Here is a 20129-nt window from a genome sequence, read left to right on the forward strand (position 1 = left end):
AACAATCTTCCAAAAATAAATCCCCATTTTGGGGGGGTTGGAAGTTTATTCCCCCAAATGGGGGATTTTTGAGAAAAAAGTAGGCATCTGGCGTCCCTGACTTTCGAAAACCTAGGGGCGCCAGATGCCGAGTTTTTCCTCAAAAACTCCCCATTTGGGGATAAAAATCATAAAATCCCCCCAAAACGGGGGATTATTTTCGGGAAGATTTAAGAGACATCTCGGAAGAATGCACTTCACAGAACAATTATTTGCTGTTTTCAGGCGGGATTTTGAATTAAATATTTCGAAGGCATCTGTTAACTGTTAAAAGATATCCCACAGATCCCCCCGTCAATAAATAAAATTTAAAAAGAAATGTTTGTTTTAACTGGGCCCATCTTTGTGCTTGAAGAAATAGGAAGGAATGAATCAGTGTAATCAGTGCGATGCACTTCACATGAGGGGTTTGCCTCCCTCTGCTGCTCAAAAAACGTCTGGACAACAGAGAAAATTGGATTAAAAAAATATCAAGTGTATTATGTTCGTCATTTCTTGTGTTCTAGTTTTGAAATGCATGTGGATGTGGATAATGAAGCTCTTCTGAAACAGTTATTGCATTTTTATTTTTATTTTATTGAGCACAATTCCAAACTTTCAAGGCTGAAATTTAATGTAGAATACAACTCCAAGGCACATACAACTATCTTTATTTAAATGAAAATATGCTTTTTCAAACCCTGCCCCCCTCCCCCCACATGTACATACACTGCATTTCACAAAGACAGAGAAATGAGTGCTTCCTCAAGTACATTGGTAGCTAGGTTGGCGGTCTATCATTCGATCATCATGAAATAAAACACTTAAAAGCATAAAAAGTCACACCTGTGACCTATTACACCTTGAAGCTGTTAATTAGGTCATCTGATTGGATGGCACTTGAAATCACAAAAGCTTTCACAAAGTAGCTTCTGTATGTGAGGCTGTGGTTTTTAGAGCTTTTGGGTTCAAACCATTTCTTCTTGCTTCTCTTGTGTTTCGCTGCATCACTCTCATAAGCATAAAGCCCACTGTTACATTTACATTTTACATTTTAGTAATTTGGCAGACACTTTTAATCTAAAGCGACTTACAAGTGCATAGGTTCTTCCACAAGTTAAAGCATCACATCCATAACTAGGAAAGTACACATGAGGTGCTGCTCTAAACAAAAAATACAGTCATTGAAAGTGCAAATATTATTTAATTTTTTTGGGGTTAGACAAGGAGGGAAATCGGAAAGGGGTGGGGAATCAGGAGGGAGGACTAAGGTAGAGTTTGAAAAGGTGTGTTTTGAGTCTGCGTCAAAATAGGGGGAGGGATTCTGCTGTCCTGACAGTGGTAGGCAAGTCATTCCACCACTGCGGAACCAAAACGGTAAACATGCGTGAATGTGCAGCTCGACCGCCAGGTGCACATAGAGAGGGAACCATAAGGCGACCAGAGCTGGCAGACCGGAGTGGTCTAGCTGGGGAGTAGGGAGTGATTAAGGATTGGATGTAAGGTTGGGCAGTCCCCTTAGCAGCCTGAAATGCCAACACTAGGACCTTGAAGCGGATGCGTGTGGCAATAGGCAGCCAGTGGAGGCCAATGAGGAGCGGGGTGACATGAGCCGACCTGGGCTGACTGGTGATCAGGCGGGCTGCAGCATTCTGGACCAGCTGGAGGGGCTTGATGGCACACGCTGGGAGACCGGCTAGGAGGGAGTTGCAGTAATCCAGGCAGGAAAGGCACTGCATCACTCTCATAAGCATTAAGCCCACTGTAGCAGCAGTGTAGCACTGCATCACTCTCATAAGCATTAAGCCCTCTGTAGCAGCAGTGTAGCACTGCATCACTCTCATAAGCATTAAGCCCACTGTAGCAGCATTGTAGCACTGCATCATTCTCATAAGCATTAAGCACACTGTAGCAGCAGTGTAGCACTACATCACTCTCATAAGCATTAAGCCCACTGTAGCAGCAGTGTAGCACTGCATCATTCTCATAAGCATTAAGCCCACTGTAGCATCAGTGTAGCACTGCATCACTCTCATAAGCATTAAGCCCACTGTAGCAGCAGTGTCGTAGCACTCTCATAAGCCCCTCTGATTTTTCCATCTCACTAGGGGATACCACAGTGACCTCATCCCCTAGTGCAAGAAACCTTGGAGTGGTGATGGACAACAGGCTGTCCTTCTCCAAGAACATCGCTACGGTGACCCGGGTGTGCAGGTTCTTCCTGTACAACATCCAGAGAATCCACCCTTTCTCACCACCTACTCCACTCAGTTCCTTGTTCAAGCAATGGTCCTGTCCCGCCTGGACTATTGCAATTCTCTGCTGGCTGGCCTTCCAGCATCTGCCATCAGACCCCTACAACTCATCCAGAATGCTGCAGCCCCAGTCCCACGGTGGTGGAATGACCTCCCGGTGGATGTCAGAACGGCAGAGTCTCTGACCTCCTTCAAGTGCAGGCTACACCTTTCCCTCCCTAACTCACCATCATGATGTAATGGCACTTATGTATAGATTGTATAGATATTGTTACTTGTATAGATATTGTCGTTTTTTTGTATTTGCTATTGTATTGTTGTACTCAGGGTATTCTAGCTGCCAACTGTGGTATGCTAGTTTGGAAGTTGATTGTATTCTTCAAGGGTTCTAATTATCTGTATGTTTACACTAGGACTCGGAACTGTACTGTCCTCTCAGGTTCGATTTGCACTTATACGTCGCTCTGGATAAGAGCGTCTGCTAAATGCTATGTAATGTAATGTAATGTAATAGGCATTAAGCCCACTGTCATGGGAGTGCAGTAGATAGTCACCCTGAGGTGTATCTTGTCTACTGTTTCTGTAGTGTAATGGTTAAAGAACTGGATTTGTAATCAGTAGGTCACAGGTTTGAATCCCGGGTCATCACTTGTGCATGGTTATTAATCTGTAGTGCTTGTATACATAACCGGTTGTGCTTCTGGATGTGTCACGCTGAAAAATTGGATTCCCCCCCCCTCCAAAAAAAAAAAAAAAAAAAAACAAATAAAAAATTTCAAACAACAATAATGCAACAGAAAATGACTTTGTGGAAATTCCTGTAGTTGAATGTTGTCATTAAAGTTGCTTAAGAATGTGTGGAACCTGCAGTGGCAACCAGGTTGCCGTAGCATAATGGTAGAGTTACCGTCTCTGGACCAAGAGGTCGAGGGTTCGAACCCCTCTCTTTCTTTCTCTTGTGTCTCTGTCAGCTCATCATCTTCTGTCTTCTACACCACTGCAGAACTGTAAGGCAGCTGTGGCGTAATGGAATGGTGTCCGTCTACAGACCCAGATGTCAAGGGTTCAAACCCCACCAATTGTCTTTACTTCTCTTGTGTTTCAACATTATCATCAAATTCTATCATATTCAGCCAACGAGAGTCAAAGTGTGGTTGGCTCAATGGTAACGTCATTGTCTGCGAGTGCAAGGCAACAGGGTTCGAATCTCCCCTTTACTTCTCTCTTATGGTTCTGTCAGCTCATCATCATCAGTCTACTACATCACTAAACAAAAAGCCAAGACAGCAGTGGCGTAATGGTATTGTCATCGTCTCGGGATCAAGAGGCTGTGGGTTCAAACCCTGCACCCTCATCTTTACTTTGAGTGTCTGTGGTCTCATCTTCTTCAGTCCACTGCAGAGCGAAACTAAACATAACAGAGACGTTGGCACAAAGATAAAGTCCCTGCCTATGAACCCAAAGCTCCTGGGTTCAAATCCATTCCTATCTCTTTACTTCTCTTACATTTCTGTAGTGTCATATTCTATGTACTGCTGCATCTGGCAGAAGACAGAATGTGATGGTGGCGTGAAGGTAGTGTCATGGACTCTGAACGATGAGCTTGAGGGTTCGAACCCCAGTTCCTCCTTTTGTGTTTCCATTTCTGATGTCTCAACAAATTCAGTTCAATACTGAAAAGACAAGCAAAAGTCAACAAGTTGGTGTGGCGTTGAGGAATGACTCTCGCCTTGCAACAGCAAGGTCCGGGGTTCAAACCCCACTCTCTCCTTTCAGTTTGCGCAGCTTTTGACCATAGTAATGTTTAAGTATTAGGAAAAAATAAGAAGAAAATGCGAAGGACACTGTGGCGTAAGAGATAAGACCGCACCTCAGGAGGTAGAGGTTGCTGGTTCGAATCCCCGAGCGTCGCACCTGAGCAACGTTGGTGGTCTCCAAGGGTGGGGGAGAGATGGTTCCGAAGGGCGACAGAGAGGTGATCCCCAAGGGCGGGGGGAGAGACGGTACCGAAGGGCGACAGAGAGGTGGTCCCCAAGGGCGGGGGAGAGACGGCATCGAAGGGCGGAGTGAAGGGGAAGTGGCGAGTCTGGCCCCCCCGATAACCTGAAGAACACAAAATGGGGGTTATGCTATTTTTTTGGAGAGTTAAAAGTTTAGCTGTAAGAGAGAAAAAATGAAAATTGGTCCAGGCCCCACCCTCCATTAGTGCATTACTACAGACAGTCCCCCATACTCCTACACAATCAAATCAGTCTGTTTGGGAAAACAAACTCGATTTGATTGCATAAAGGTAGAAGTATGTAAGACTGTCTGTAGTAATACACTAATCTACACCAAATGTGGTGCATAGTACAAATAAAAAAACAAAAACTCATACTTACATAGCTCCTCCATCTGGGGACTTCCTGCTCCTCCTCCGCATGGTCAGCTCATCTGCTAGACGGCCACAGTGCTACCCTCATGCGTACGCCTTGGTGCTGGGCAGCATACCTACCAATCAGATTTCAGGACCTGGTACTGGTACACACACTGGGCTGAGTGTCAGATATCTTTGAACTTAGCTCTAACATATGAGAAACACAGAGGTCTTAGGACAGGACACATTGCAGAGGTCTTGGGACTTGGATCCACCTATGGCAGGTTCCAGACGGTCTTACGACTTGTTGCAGCCAGTGGCTGCACTCTCAGAGGGCGTAAGACTTGTACCTGCCGTGTATCTAGAGGTCTTGAGACATGCAACCACCTGTAGCAGATTCCAGACGGTCTTAAGACTTGTTGCAGCAGGGCGCCACACTCTCAGAGGTCTTAAGACTTGCATCTGCAGTGGATCTACAAGGTCTTGGGACTTGAGTCCACCTGTGGCAGATTCCAGACGGTCTTACGACTTGTTGCAGCCGGTGGCTGCACTGTCAGAGGGCGTAAGACTTGTATCTGCCGTGGACCTCTCAAGTCTTGGGACCTGTAGCAGGCCTAGTCCATATGACATGGATTCTGATGCTAGAGAATCTAAGCCTTGGGACATGCACCAGCCCAGAGTCGTGACACCGAGGCCCTGGTACCTGAGTCTGAGAGGTAAAATGTACATACCCCAGTGCCTGGGACACTGTCGCACTTCAGAACGTACGCACTGGGTTTCTGCACAGAAAGGCCGGGCCACAATTGCTTGTGGGGCTGCACACAAGCTGGAGGGAAAAACAAGGAGAAAAACAACAGTTGTTGCATGTGAGCACAACATAAGCAAATGAAAACATAGATATTAGTAACATGTTTTAATCTATCAATCAAAATATGTCGGGTTCACAAAGACATATATTAGAAGTGGCTTTGCTTCCACCATTTATGAACATATGTTAAAGTCGATGGACAATTCAAAATAAACAAAGTTTACAAAAAAGCAGTTCACCAAAAGACTACAACGTCTCACTGATTCAACACAAGCAGGGCTAACACACAAAGGCCAATACACAGTTTAGCCAAAAATAGCAACCAAGTAAGTTACATTTCGGCAGCGTTTAACAAATCATCAGAACGCAAACAAGAACAGACGCGTCTACATTAACGACCGTTGAATCGCTAAACACGATGGAAACAGAACATCGTTGTTTCGCTAACTTACTAGAGCTTAGTTGGCCACGATAAGCAAAAACATCGTCCCTTCACCATAACTTGCGTCATATTTAAAAACGCATATTCTTTGCGTTTCCCAAAAAGCTATTAAATAATGCAATTTACAGATATCTCTGCAACACTACAAGCAAAAATAATCACTTACTGTACGCGGAGGAGGAAAATCCGTGCAAACCACATGTTAGCATGTCAGAAAGTAAACATTTGACGTGACGCAAACGGAAGCAGGATGTGTTACCGAGAATACGTCCCACCTGCCCCACCTATGCAAAACTCAGTTCTGCAGAGAACATGGCTGCAAGCAAGTCCTCTCGGGTTGTTCAGTCGTTCAATTGATGCAAGTAAATTTGGTTGGCCTTTTAAAACTACGCATTGGAAAAGTCAGCAGGCAGTGATCTGGATGTTGTTTTCTTAAATTATCGATACAAAGATTGATCATATAGGCTAGGCGTTTAAAAATGTTTGGGAAACACGTGGGATTTTTTGTTTGCAACTGGCCATCGGATGACCCGCTGAGAAGAACGGCGTGTTGCAGTTTGGACAGACTAAAAGGAACTCTTCGTGTTTCATCACATTTCTAGTGGGTTCTAGTAAACGCAGGTGTTCTAGAAATAGGTTGTTACAACCAAGTTAATACTCTATTGGATATATGCTTAATGACACGATTTGGGGTTGCTGTATGTATGATGCTAAATAAATTACACGCAACCTAATATTTGACCTAAACACAGTACACATATATCTGACTTTGCATGTCGTGGTTTAATTATTTAAATGCTTGTTTGAATGAGTCCATCGTTGGTTCTTTGCGGTGGAGCGTATCGGGGGAATCATAGCAAGGGCGCTCCAGGTGGGATTTCGCTCCCTCTGCTGGACAAAAAATGGCTTTACAGCAGAGCAAGTCGGGTTAAAAAAATAACAGCACTCTCCGGTCAAATATTTTTTGTATGGTTGTCAAATGTATGAAGATTTTTAATGTTGCGCAGCATTTACCTTTCGGGGATAATAAAGATGTACTCAAACTGAAACCGTTCTTGTTGTATAGTTTTATTGACCAACGCACATTTCAGGTATGACATTTAATGACTGAAGAAATGGAAAGGACACTTGTTTTTTTCAGATTTAAATGGAAAATAATGTTTTTAGTGAAGAGAGGAGATCAGTGTTCTCTTAAGTGTATTAGCCTCAGTTCGTCCTCTTGTTTTTTTCCCCATCTCTGAGGTCTCACCTTCTTCATTTCACTGCAGAAAAGACATCCCAAAAACTAGAAGTCAGTGTGGTGCACAGGAATGGCTCTCGCCTTGCAACAGCAAGGTCTGGGGTTCAAACCCAATGCTCTCCTTTCAATTTGCACTGCTTTTGAGCATTGTGCTGTTCAAGTACTCAGAAGAATTGAGCACAAATGCGATGGACTCTGTGGTGTAAGAGATAAGACCGCACCTCAGGAGGTAGAGGTTGCTGGTTTGAATCCCTGAGCACCGCACCTGAGCAATGTTGGTGGTCCCCAAGGGTGGGGGAGAGATGGTTCCGAAGGGCGATGGAGAGGTGGTCCCCAAGGATGGGAGTGGCTCAATGGGTAAGTGTTCTGGTCCAGCAAATTCTGATAATTGTGAGTTCAATTCCCACTGTGTGCATGTCTAACCTGTCTCTCATTCACAGATGATGATGATGCCTGAGTGGTTCCTGTGGAGTGGGAGAAGAGGATGCAGCACCTGAGAGGTAAGTGGGGAGGGGCAACCTATCTCTTTGACTTTATTTCTCTTACAATTCTGTTGTCTCATTTTCTGTCGTCCCACCTTACTGACTCCACTGCAGGAAAGAAAACAAACAGAAGTTCATGTGGTGCAGAGGAACAGCTCTTGCTTTGCGACACCCTCCTTTCAGTTTGCACTGCTTTTGTCCATTGTGGTGCACCTGAGCAACGTTCTTGGTCCCAAACGGGGAGGAGATTCTGAAGGGCGGGGGAGTTGTTTGAGCGTGGAGCGAGTGATGGGGAAGTGCCGAGACCAGCGAACACAAACAGATCCAGGCCCCACTTTCCATTAGTATATTGTTACCATACTCTTACACTTGCATTACATAACATTACATTACATTACATTACATTACAGAATCAAAGCTCCTACACAATTAGGGAAAACAAACTCATTGTACCTTTACAATCAAGCTAATAATCAGTTGTAGCTTGGAGGTGTGGCATTAAGTAGTGTTCCATTCTGGAGATGGTTGCCAGATAAGGTTTGTGGTTATTAAGAAATCCACATGGAACCGGTGGCACTGAGCACGCATCATCAGTGCCAATGGGGTAAGTGACGACCTTAATCACCGGGTAGGTACGTACATGCCTTCTGTTCTGTGCGTGAGGAAATGCAAACATAAACGCAAAGGACTCTGTGGCATAGGAGATTAGACCTCACCTCAGGATTCCCTGAGCGCTGCACCTGAGCAATGTTGGTGGTCCCCAAGGGCAGGGGAGAGACGTCTCAAAGGGCGGAGTAAGTAAGTGTAAGCAGCGAGACCAGCCCCCCTGATAACCTGGAGAACACAAACTGGAGATTATACTATTTTTTTGGAGCATTGAACTGTACTGTACTGAACTGTATTGAACTGTATTGAACACTGAACTGTATTGAACTGTACTGTCCTCTCAGGTCCTCTTAGCACTCATACTTGTGTTTGATTTGCACTTCATTGTACGTCGCTCTGGCTAAATGCCATGTAATGTAATGTGATGTAATGAATTGTTGCTGTGAAAAAAAACAAAATTTGATCCAGGCCCCACTCTCTATTAGTGCATTACTACAGACAGTCCCCCATACTCCTACACAATCAAATCAGTCTGTTTGGGGACAAACAAAGTGATTTGATTGCATAGTAATGCACTAATCTACAAACAAAATGCATAGTACAAACAAAACAAAACAAAAACTCATACTTACATAGCTCCTCCATCTGGGGACTTCCTGCTTCTCCTCCGCATGGTCAGCTCATCTGCCAGACGGCCACAGTGCTACCCTCACGCGTACGCCTTGGTGCTGGGCAGCATACCTACCAATCAGATTTCAGGACCTGGTACTGGTACACACACTGCGCTGAATGTCACATGTCTTACGACTTAGCTCTAGCAAATGAAAAACAGAGGTCTTAGGACATGGCACACTGCAGAGGTCTTGGGTCCACCTATGGCAGGTTCCAGATGGTCTTACGACTTGTTGCAGCCGGTGGCTGCACTCTCAGAGGTCTTAAGACTTGCATCTGCAGTGGATCTACAAGGTCTTGGGACTTGAGTCCACCTGTGGCAGATTCCAGACGGTCTTACAACTTGTTGCAGCCGGTGGCTGCACTGTCAGAGGGCGTAAGACTTGTATCTGCCGTGGACCTCACAAGTCTTGGGACCTGTAGCAGGCCTAGTCCAAATGACATGGATTCTGAAGCTAGAGATTCTAAGTCTTGGGACATGCACCAACCCAGGGTCGAGACACTGAGGCCCCGGTACCTGAGTCTGAGATGTAAAATGTACATATCCCAGTGCCTGGGACACTGTAGCACTTCAGAACGTACGCACTGGGTTTCTGCACAGATAGGCGGGGCCACAATTGCTTGTATCAATCATATTCCCTGTGCCAAAGAAGACCTGTGACACTAACATCTGTCATTAACCTCTAAATGCAGCCTGCCCAGTCTCTATAACGGTAAAATAATACCATACTTTAACCATGCATTGGATAATCCAAATGAAAAGGAAAATCACAAAATGGTAAATTGACTGCACAGCAAAAATACAAAAACAAAACAACTTGAGTCCACAAAGACATTTAGGTTAAAAGTGATTTAGCTACCACCATAAACGTTTCAGCCAATAGGAAATTATGAACAACTATTAAGAAAAAAGAAAGCTTACAATAAAGCATTCTCAAAAAGTGAATCGTCAAAAGACATGCAGAAAAACAAAGCACATCTGGAACAATGGATCGAGAAAATCCCCAACACAATCTACAAAGGGTTCAACTGTCAGTTCTTTAAAAAGTGGAAAACAACAGATGAATACGATTTAACGATGTTTATGACTACGACATCTGATTGATTCAAAGTGAAATACACACATGGCTAACAACCAGAGTCAAATACATAAGTTTAACCAAAAACACCGAGCAAGACATTTACATAATCGTAGCCTTTAAGAATCAGAAGGCAAAAAAGAAAGATAACCCGGAATTATCATGAAATCAAAAGTGTCTATATTAACGACCACTGAATTGCTAACTAGAACATTGTTGCTAAGGTAATTGTGGTTAGTTTACCATTGACCATAATAAGCAAACGCATCCCTTCACCATAACTTGATTCAGATTTAAAAACGCGTAAAGTTATTCCTCGCGTTTCCCAAAAAACAATGATAATAGACTAAAATCAAGAGTCTTTCTACAACATAGAGATGCTTACTTTGCGAGGAGAGGAGATTCCGTGCTAACCACATGTCAGCGTGTGAAAACGTAAACATTTGGCGTGACGTAAACGGAAGAAGGGTGTGTCACCTAGAATGCGCCCCACCTGCCCCACCTCAGCAAGACTCAGTTCTGCAGAGAACATGGTTGCATGAAGGTGCTCTCCAAGGATGTTTGTTCAATCTTTCGACTGATGTACAAACCTTTTGGGCTTTTAAAAACTACGCGTGCCAGCAGACACTGAACGGCGGCGTATCTTTGCGATAGATTTAAAGATAGATCATTTAGGCTGCGGTCGTGCAGGTTAATCCGACATTTGGAAATGTTTGGGAAACACAGAGCTGGGCTATGTGAGTTTGGCGTGCTTGGAATACTGTTGTACTCAATACTGGAAATTGAGGACAACAGTATTGGAAGATGTTTAAAGATTTGGGGTTTCTGCTACATGTTTATTGGTTTAGACAACGATGATAAAAAAGGACCGAGGAAAGTTGTGGATTTTTGGGTTTCAACTGGGACCGAATGCACGGATCCATTTGACGATCTGCTGAGAACGACGGTGTGTTGAAGCTGTTTTTGGACAGATTTAAGAACTATTAATGCTTTATCAATTTTCTAGAGTGGCTAATTAGGCTACGTTAAGTCCGATTTGACGGTATATTTAAATGGTTGTTTTAACTGGGTACGTTTTGTTCGGGAGTTGTAAAGGTATTTACGGAGGTGCACATTGGGATCAGTTCAGAATCGCTACAGGTGAAGGATTTTGCTTCCTCTGCTGGACAAAATATGCACAGCAAGGCAATTTAACAACTAACAACGCCGTTGTTCTGTTCAAGTTTCTTTGATGCATCGTTGTCCAATCTGTGGATTTTATTTGTGCGCACAACTTGCCTTTTTTTTTCATTGAGCAATGGCACAAGGATGAAATTTAATGGCTGACTAAAACAGAAAAACATACTGAATTTTTAAAATATGTATTATAATCATCGTTGTGTTAGTGAGTTGGAACGAGTGCATCGGTGGAATCAATGCAAAGCTCTTCACGTGAAGGATTTGTCTCCCTCTGCTTGACAAAAAGTGGCTGTACAGCAGAGCAAGTTAGATTTTAAAACTTAACGGCAGTCCAACCAAGTCCATGTTTTTGTTTGGTTGGATGTGGACAAAAAAGATCGACTGAAACTTGTATTATTGCATATTATTTTTATTGAGCAATGACTGCACAATAAAGAAATTGTCAAGGTTGAAATTTCACACTGAATAAAATTTCAAAGCACACAAAACTATCTTTATTTAAATGGAAAATAATTTGTATTTATAAACTCTGCCTTCCAACACACATCCAATGCAAACACTGAGGAATGAGTGCTCAAGTGCATTCGTCGCTAGGTTCGTAGTCAATCAATCAATCTATGTGAAAGAAACCATTCAATGGCACACGTGTTACACCTTGAACCTATTAGGTAATTTGATTGAATGGGACATGAAATCACAAAAGCTTTCACAAAGTAGCTTCTATATGTGAGGCTGTGGTTTATATTTCACCACAGTTGTGTTCATTTTAAGGAACCAGTGCGAGGAGCCCTTGTTTCACTCCATACAAATCAATCATTTGGTCACAGGGTGGTTCCTGTGGTCACGGAATCAGCACCGTGACCTGGCAACCTGCATCACTCTCATAAGCATTAAGCCCTCTGTAGCAGCAGTGTAGTACTGCATCATTCTCATAAGCATTAAGCCCACTGTAGCAGCAGTGTAGTACTGCATCATTCTCATAAGCATTAAGCCCACTGTAGCAGCAGTGTAGTACTGCATCATTCTCATAAGCATTAAGCCCTCTGTAGCAGCAGTATAGTACTGCATCACTCTCATAAGCATTAAGCCCACTGTAGCAGCAGTGTAGTACTGCATCACTCTCATAAGCATTAAGCCCACTGTAGCAGCAGTGTAGTACTGCATCACTCTCATAAGCATTAAGCCCACTGTAGCAGCAGTGTAGTACTGCATCACTCTCATCAGCATTAAGCCCACTGTAGCAGCAGTATAGTACTGCATCACTCTCATAAGCATTAAGCCCACTGTAGCAGCAGTGTAGTACTGCATCACTCTCATCAGCATTAAGCCCACTGTAGCAGCAGTATAGTACTGCATCACTCTCATAAGCATTAAGCCCACTGTAGCAGCAGTGTAGTACTGCATCACTCTCATCAGCATTAAGCCCACTGTAGCAGCAGTATAGTACTGCATCACTCTCATAAGCATTAAGCCCACTGTAGCAGCAGTGTAGCACTGCATCACCCTCATCACGCTGTGGGTTCAAACCCAGCACCCTCATCTTTACTTTGTGTTTCTGTGGTCTCACCTTCTTCAATCCACTGCAGAGAGAAACTAAACACTACAGAGACGTTGGCACAAAGACAAAGTCCCTGCCTGTGGCCCCAAAGCTCCAGGGTTCAAATCCAACCCTTTGTCTTTACTTCTCTTACATTTCTGTAGTGTCATATTCTATCTACTGCTGCATCCAGCAGAAGACAGGACGTGATGGTGGTGTGAAGGTAGTGTCATGGGCTCTGAATGATGAGCTTGAGGGTTTGAACACCAGTTCCTCCTTTTGTGTTTCCATTTCTGATGTCTCAACAAATTCAGTTCAATACTGAAAAGACAGGACAAGAGCAACAAGACAGCGTGGCGTACAGGAATGGCTTTCGCCTTGCGACAACAAGGTCCGGGGTTCAAACCCCCCTCTCTCTCCTTTCAGTTTGCGCAGCTTTTGACCATTGTAATGTTTAAGTATTAGGAAAAAATCAGATGTAAATGTGAAGGACACAGTGGCGTAAGAGATAAGACCGCACCTCAGGAGGTAGAGGTTGCTGGTTCGAATCCCTGAGTGCTGCACCTGAGCACCGTTGGTGGTCCCCAAGGGTGGGGGAGAGATGGTTCCGATGGGCGATAGAGAGGTGGTCCCCAAGGGTGGGGGAGAGACGGCATCGAAGGGTGGAGTGAAGGGGAAGTGGCAAGTCTGCCCCCCCCCCCGATAACTGGAAGAACACAAAATGGGGGTTATACTATTTTTGAGAATTAAAAAAAAAAAAAAAAAAAAACATTTAAGCCGTAAGAGAGAAAAAATGAAAATTGGTCCAGGCCCCACCCTCCATTAGTGCATTACTACAGACAGTCCCCCATACTCCTACACAATCAAATCAGTCTGTTTGGGAAAACAAACTCGATTTGATTGCATAAAGGTAGAAGTATGTAAGACTGTCTGTAGTAATACACTAATCTGCACCAAATGTGGTGCATAGTACAAACACAAGCACATTGTAGAGGTCTTGGGACTTGGATCCACCTATGGCAGGTTCCAGACGGTCTTACGACTTGTTGCAGCCGGTGGCTGCACTCTCAGAGGGCGTAAGACTTGTACCTGCCGTGTATCTAGAGGTCTTGAGACATGCAACCACCTGTAGCAGATTCCAGACGGTCTTAAGACTTGTTGCAGCAGGGCGCCACACTCTCAGAGGTCTTAAGACTTGCATCTGCAGTGGATCTACAAGGTCTTGGGACGTGAGTCCACCTGTGGCAGATTCCAGACGGTCTTACGACTTATTGCAGCCGGTGGCTGCACTGTCAGCGGGTGTTCGCGAGTCCGCGATTTCGCGAGTGTTTGCGAGTCCGCGATTTCGCGAGTGTTCGCGAGTCCTCGATTCCTCGAGTGTTTGCGAGTCCCGGATTTCGCGAGTGTTCACGAGTCCGCGATTTCGCGAGTGATTGCGAGTACGCGTGTCCGCGATTTCGCGGGTGTTCGCGAGTCCGCGATTTCGCGGGTGTTCGCGAGTCCGCGATTTCGCGAGTGTTTGCGAGTCCGCGATTTCGCGAGTGTTCGCGAGTCCGTGATTTCGCGAGTGTTCGCGAGTCCGCTATTTCGCGAGTGTTCGCGAGTCCGCGATTTCGCGAGTGTTCGCGAGTACGCGAGTCCGCGAGTACGCGAGTCCGCGAGTGTTTGCGAGTCCGCGATTTCGCGAGTGTTCGCGAGTCCGCGATTTCGCGAGTGTTCGCTAGTGCGCGATTTCGCGAGTGTTTGCGAGTCCGCGATTTCGCGGGTGTTCGCGAGTCCGCGATTTCGCGAGTGTTTGCGAGTACGCGAGTGCGCGATTTCGCGAGTGTTCGCGACTCCGCGATTTCGCGAGTGTTCCCGAGTCCGCGATTTCGCGAGTGTTCGCGAGGCCCTGGTACCTGAGTCTGAGAGGTAAAATGTACATACACCAGTGCCTGGGACACTGTCGCACTTCAGAACGTACGCACTGGGTTTCTGCACAGATAGGCCGGGCCACAATTGCTTGTGGGGCTGCACACAAGCTGGAGGGAAAAACAAGGAGAAAAACAACAGTTGTTGCATGTGAGCACAAAATAAGTAAATGAAAACATAGATATTAGTAACATGTTTTAATCTCTCAATCAAAATATGTCGGGTTCACAAAGACATATATTAGAAGTGGCTTCGCTTCCACCATTTATGAACATATGTTAAAGTCGATGGACAATTCAAAATAAACAAAGTTTACAAAAAAGCAGTTCACCAAAAGACTACAACGTCTCACTGATTCAACACAAGCAGGGCTAACACACCAAGGCCAATACACAGTTTAACCAAAAATAGCAACCAAGTAAGTTACATTTCGGCAGCCTTTAACAAATCATCAGAACGCAAACAAGAACAGACGTGTCTCCATTAACGACCACTGAATCGCTAAACAGGATGGAAACAGAACATCGTTGCTTAGCTGATTTACTAGAGTTTAGTTTACATTGACCACGATAAAAACGTCGTCCCTTCACCACAACTTGCGTCATATTTAAAAACGCATATTCTTTGCGTTTCCCAAAAAGCAATTAGATAATACAATTCACAGCTATCTGCAATACTGCAAGCAAAAATAATCACTTACTGTGCGAGGAGGAGGAGAGGAGTTTCCGTGCTAACCACATGTCAGCGTGTGAAAACGTAAACATTTGGCGTGACGTAAACGGAAGAAGGGTGTGTCACCTAGAATGCGTCCCACCTGCCCCACCTCAGCAAAACTCAGTTCTGCAGAGAACATGGTTGCGTGAAAGTTCTCTCCAAGGATGTTTAATCTTTCGACTGATGTACAAACCTTTTGGGCTTTTTAAAACTACGCGTGCCAGCAGACAGTGAACGGCGGCGTTGTTTGCGTATCTTTATGATAGATTTAAAGATAGATAATTTAGGCTGCAATCGTGCAGGTTAATCCGACATTTGGAAATGTTCGGGAAACACAGAGCTGGGCTATGTGAGTGTGGCGTGCCTGAGGCAGTTGAATTTGTTATTTGAATGTCAGAATACTGGAAATTGAGGACAACAGTATTGGAAGATGTTGAAAGATTTGGCGTTTCTTTTTGTTTTCTTGGTTTAGACAACGATGATAAAAAAGGACCGAGGAAAGTTGCGGATTTTTGGTTTGCAACTGGGACCGAATGCACGGATCCATTTGAGGATCTGCTGAGAACGACGGTGTGTTGAAGCTGTTTTTGGACAGATTTAAGAACTATTAATGCTTTATCAATTTTCTAGAGTGACTAATTAGGCTACGTCAAGTCCGATTTGGCAGTATATTTAAATGGTTGTTTTAACTGGGTACGTTTTGTTCGGGAGTTGTAAAGGTATTTACGGAGGAGCACATTGTTGGAATCAGTTCAGAATCGCTACAGGTGAAGGATTTTGCTCCCTCTTCTGGACAAAATATGTACAGCAAGGCAATTGAACAACTAACAACGCCGTTGTTTCTCTGATGCATCGTTGTCCAATCTGTGGATTTTATTTGTGCACACAACTTACCTTTTTTTTCATTGAGCAATGGCACAAGGATGAAATTTAATGGCTGAATAAAACAGAAAAACATACTGAATTTTAAAAATATGTATTATAACCATCGTTGTGTTAGTGAGTTGGAACGAGTGCATCGGTGGAATCAATACACAGCTCTCACGTGAGGGATTTGTCTCCCTCTGCTTGACAAAAAGTGGCTGTTCAGCAGAGCAAGTTGGATTTTAAAACATAACGGCAGTCCAACCAAGTCCATGTTTATGTTTGGTTGGATGTGGACAAAGAAGATCGACTGAAACTTGTATTATTGCATATTATTTTTATTGAGCAATGACTGCACAATGCAAAATTGTCAAGGTTGAAATTTCACACTGAATAAAATTTCAAAGCACACAAAACTATCTTTATTTATTTATTTAGATGGAAAATAATTTTGTATTTATGAACTCTGCCTTCCAACACACATCCACTGCAAACACTGAGAAATGAGTGCTCAAGTGCATTCGTCGCTAGGTTGGTAGTCAATCAATCAATCAATCAATGTGAAGGAAACCATTCAAAGGCACACCTGCTACACCTTTTTTCTTCTTGGGAACTTATCGCCACCCTGTGGTTTGTAATGAAAACTGCAGCGGTATTGACATAATTGTGCAAATGCCAGTGTGACTATGAGTGCAGAACATATCGCCGCCTTGTGGTGTTTAAAGATAACAGCAGCGGTATCAACATAATAGTACAACTTATCGCCAGCTTGTGGTGTTTAACGATAATTGCAGCGGTATCAACATAATAGTACAACTTATCGCCACCCTGTGGTTAGTAATGAAAACTGCAGCGGTATTGACATAAATTGTGCAAATGCCAGTGTGAATATGAGTGCACAACATATCGCCACCTTGTGGTTTTTAATGATAACTGCAGCGGTATCCACATAATTGTGCCAGTGAGATTTGAATGCTAATCACCAACTAAAACACACTGTGGGCTATAAGGCAGTCAATTCCTCATTCTCAGTCGCACTCGAGGTCAACATAATTTTGGCGCCGTTGGCCACTGGTGTTACTGCAGATGTGTGTATTCCTTTTGAAACAGTGCAGGTCTCAGGAACGACAGAGTAACAATACAACCCAAATCCACAGCGCTACGCTGGGCCATTCAGCGTCGCTGAACCCAGAGGTATTTTTTGTGTAATCCACCCCCCCGCCCGCGCTCCCCCCCCCTCCCTGCCAGCTCACGGGACAGTCCCTGGGGGGAGGGGGGTGACAGGCATGGAGGCTCATAGCTGCTAGTCCCCCCTGTTTTTAGGAGGCCCCCTGCAGACCCCTACACGCCCCGGCTTTCCTCCGGTCATTGCCCGTAGCCGTCGCAGAGTCTCTCTTAACTTTCCTCTAAACTTCTGCAGACTCGCCCCCCTCAACACCCCCCGACCCCCTCCCCCTGCACCCCCCCCTCCACACCGCGATGGACAGGGAGCTGAACTTAAACCGGGCGGAAACCTTCTCCTTCATCAACCCCTGGATCCGATACTTCCTCTTCTTCTTCAGCTTCTTATTTTGGGTAAGTGAAGCCATGCCCCGCCCAACCCCCTTTCACACGTCTGCGACCCCCCCCCCCCCCCAAGGGAGGGTGTGTTCTAGAAGGGCGCTCACAAAATTAACATGAATAAAGCATCAGGAAAACTGTAGCCCAGTGACTTACAAATCTTCTCTCCCTTCCTGCTCCCTGAAACACTGCTGGAGTCTTCATAAATTCTCATTTATAATTGAAGAATATGCCACTTTATCTGAATGCAATACACCTCTGCATACAAATTGTAGACACTTTCTAATAATAATAATCCCTGCATACACTGCTGGGGTTGTGCCCACTGAATTTACTGTCCAAATCGTACATCTGCTCTGGGAAGAGAAGAGAAATTCACATTCTCCGGCCGTATCGCTTTGCAGTCAGGAGCCTAATTCTGTGGGAAAGTGATGTCTTTTTGCTGCAGCGTGCTGGTCTCAGATTGCACATAACCCGCTGCTGCCTGAGAACCTGAGCCCTCCTGATTTAATCTGTCACAGAGTTTAAAGTCTGGGGAATTAAACTGAAGCAGACCTGCACAATTGCAAGGGGCCGTCTTTGCAATTGGCTGTGGACAGTCTTGGGAGTGTTATTGTGCAGTGTTGCAGATGCAGTGTTGAAGATGCAGTGTTATTGTGCACTGCTGCAGATGCAGTGTTATTGTGCACTGCTGCAGATGCAGTGTTATTGTGCAGTGCTGCAGACGCAGTGTGCACAATAGTGCACAATAGTGCAGTGCAGTGTTGAACATGCAGTGTTATTGCAGTGTTGAAGGTGCAGTGTTATTGTGCAGTGTTGCAGATGCAGTGTTATTGTGCAGTGCTGCAGATGCAGTGTTATTGTGCAGTGTTGAAGATGCAGTGTTATTGTGCACTGCTGCAGATGCAGTGTTATTGTGCACTGCTGCAGATGCAGTGTTATTGTGCAGTGTTGAAGATGCAGTGTTATTGTGCAGTGTTGCAGATGCAGTGTTATTGCAGTGTTGAAGATGCAGTGTTATTGTGCAGTGTTGCAGACAGTGTTATTGTGCACTGCTGCAGATGCAGTGTTATTGTGCAGTGTTGCAGATGCAGTGTTATTATGCAGTGTTGCAGATGCAGTGTTATTGTGCAGTGCTGCAGATGCAGTGATATTGTGCAGTGATGCAGATGCAGTGTTATTGTGCAGTGTTGCAGACGCAGTGTTATTGCGCAGTGTTGCAGATGCAGTGTTATTGCGCAGTGTTGTTGCAGTAGTAGATGTCCTGCTGGGCTAGGTGCAGTGCAGCTCTGCTCTGTGTGTTTATCACAGACGGGCTCTGAATGCAGCCCAGCACGATAATCCACCTCCCTTTGTTACTCTCACACTGATTCAGTGGCCTTTTCAGTCCCATAAATCCCACCGGGAGAGGGATTCTCTCTGTTAAAGCCTGGAAGAATGCAACATAGCCCTAATTCAGCCCACACAGACAGGCATACACACACATATACACAAAGCATCCATTTACCAAGCAATCTGCTTCATGGCTGCAACTGTCATTTATGATAACAATTTTCTGATGCTAAACAATCACAAAAAAGATTCACGACCTTGCCATTGAGGGACATAAAGCAAGACTTTGTGATCAGCCTCATTCACTGGGTGGATACGCCTGAATGTATGAAAACATGGGTCTACTACCAAGTAAATCAATGCTTGGAATGGTATAGAAAATAGCCACTGCGAAAGCTCTGAGTTCAGACTAACATAAATCCAGAATCGGTTTAATGTATTTCTGACAACTGCTGTTCCTGTCCAGTAAATAAACAGCATTTTCATCAAGTTCAAGAGATCTTCCTTTTTCTTTTCACATTTCTCAATGGGATCAGCCCGTTGAAGAACGTTGAAGAACGGTCCTCCAAATGAATTGAACAATCCTCGTAAAAGCACATTTTTATGTTACTTTTTTAAATGCCATTTTACCAATTTATTCATATGTATTTTGTGCGTCTGTGAATCAGTTTGTGAACTTATTCTTGAAAGGTGCTGGACTAGCTATTTTAACTATTCTTACTGCCAATTCTGTCGCTGTAGTATACTGTAAGATATATGATAAGACTCCTATGGTTCAGAGCCTGCTCCTCATGACACAGGGCCTAAAAATAGCAGGAATCTGTGAACAGACATGAAAAGCCTGTTCTTCAAGGACAAATTAGTAAAAAGAAAAGAATGTAAAAATGAATGATATATTGCTGGGTAGGGGTGGAATTTTATGTACATATAGGGTACATAAAACCATAGGTGTTCATTGCGAATGCTTGTTCAGATCTGCTACTCAGTGAGTGATTGGGTGCCTGTTGGCGGTGATGGGAGGGAAAAGCAAAAATAATACAAATAAAATAAAGAGAGGAACACGGTTGAGGGGCT

The 20129-nt window shown here is 44.4% G+C and overlaps 1 protein-coding gene and 1 long non-coding RNA gene across 5 annotated transcripts in view; one reads left to right on the forward strand and one right to left on the reverse strand.

Annotated features, from left to right (window-relative positions):
* Window positions 1-738: 738 nt before the first annotated feature.
* Window positions 739-10320, reverse strand: LOC133119383 (uncharacterized). 3 transcript variants are annotated; one of them, XR_009706517.1, is made up of 4 exons: window positions 8840-10320; window positions 4655-5455; window positions 4144-4376; window positions 739-3946 (listed from the first exon to the last, which is right to left on the reverse strand). It is a non-coding gene; the product is annotated as an uncharacterized LOC133119383 (long non-coding RNA). The 3 variants fall into 3 exon arrangements; XR_009706515.1 differs by lacking the exon at window positions 8840-10320 and adding an exon at window positions 6046-6190 and having other exon boundaries at window positions 4188-4376; XR_009706516.1 differs by lacking the exon at window positions 8840-10320 and adding an exon at window positions 6046-6190.
* A 7304-nt stretch (window positions 10321-17624) lies between these two features.
* tspan33b (tetraspanin 33b) overlaps window positions 17625-20129 on the forward strand; it is an 8005-nt gene continuing 5500 nt past the window's right edge. For both annotated transcript variants that reach the window (XM_061229512.1, XM_061229513.1), the window contains exon 1: window positions 17625-17738. In XM_061229512.1, the coding sequence (XP_061085496.1) occupies window positions 17643-17738 (96 nt within the window). In that variant the 5' untranslated portion in view covers window positions 17625-17642. The remainder of the gene's footprint in view (window positions 17739-20129) is intronic.

This window comes from Conger conger, chromosome 19 (genome assembly GCF_963514075.1).
Source record: "Conger conger chromosome 19, fConCon1.1, whole genome shotgun sequence".
Lineage (NCBI taxonomy): Eukaryota > Metazoa > Chordata > Actinopteri > Anguilliformes > Congridae > Conger > Conger conger.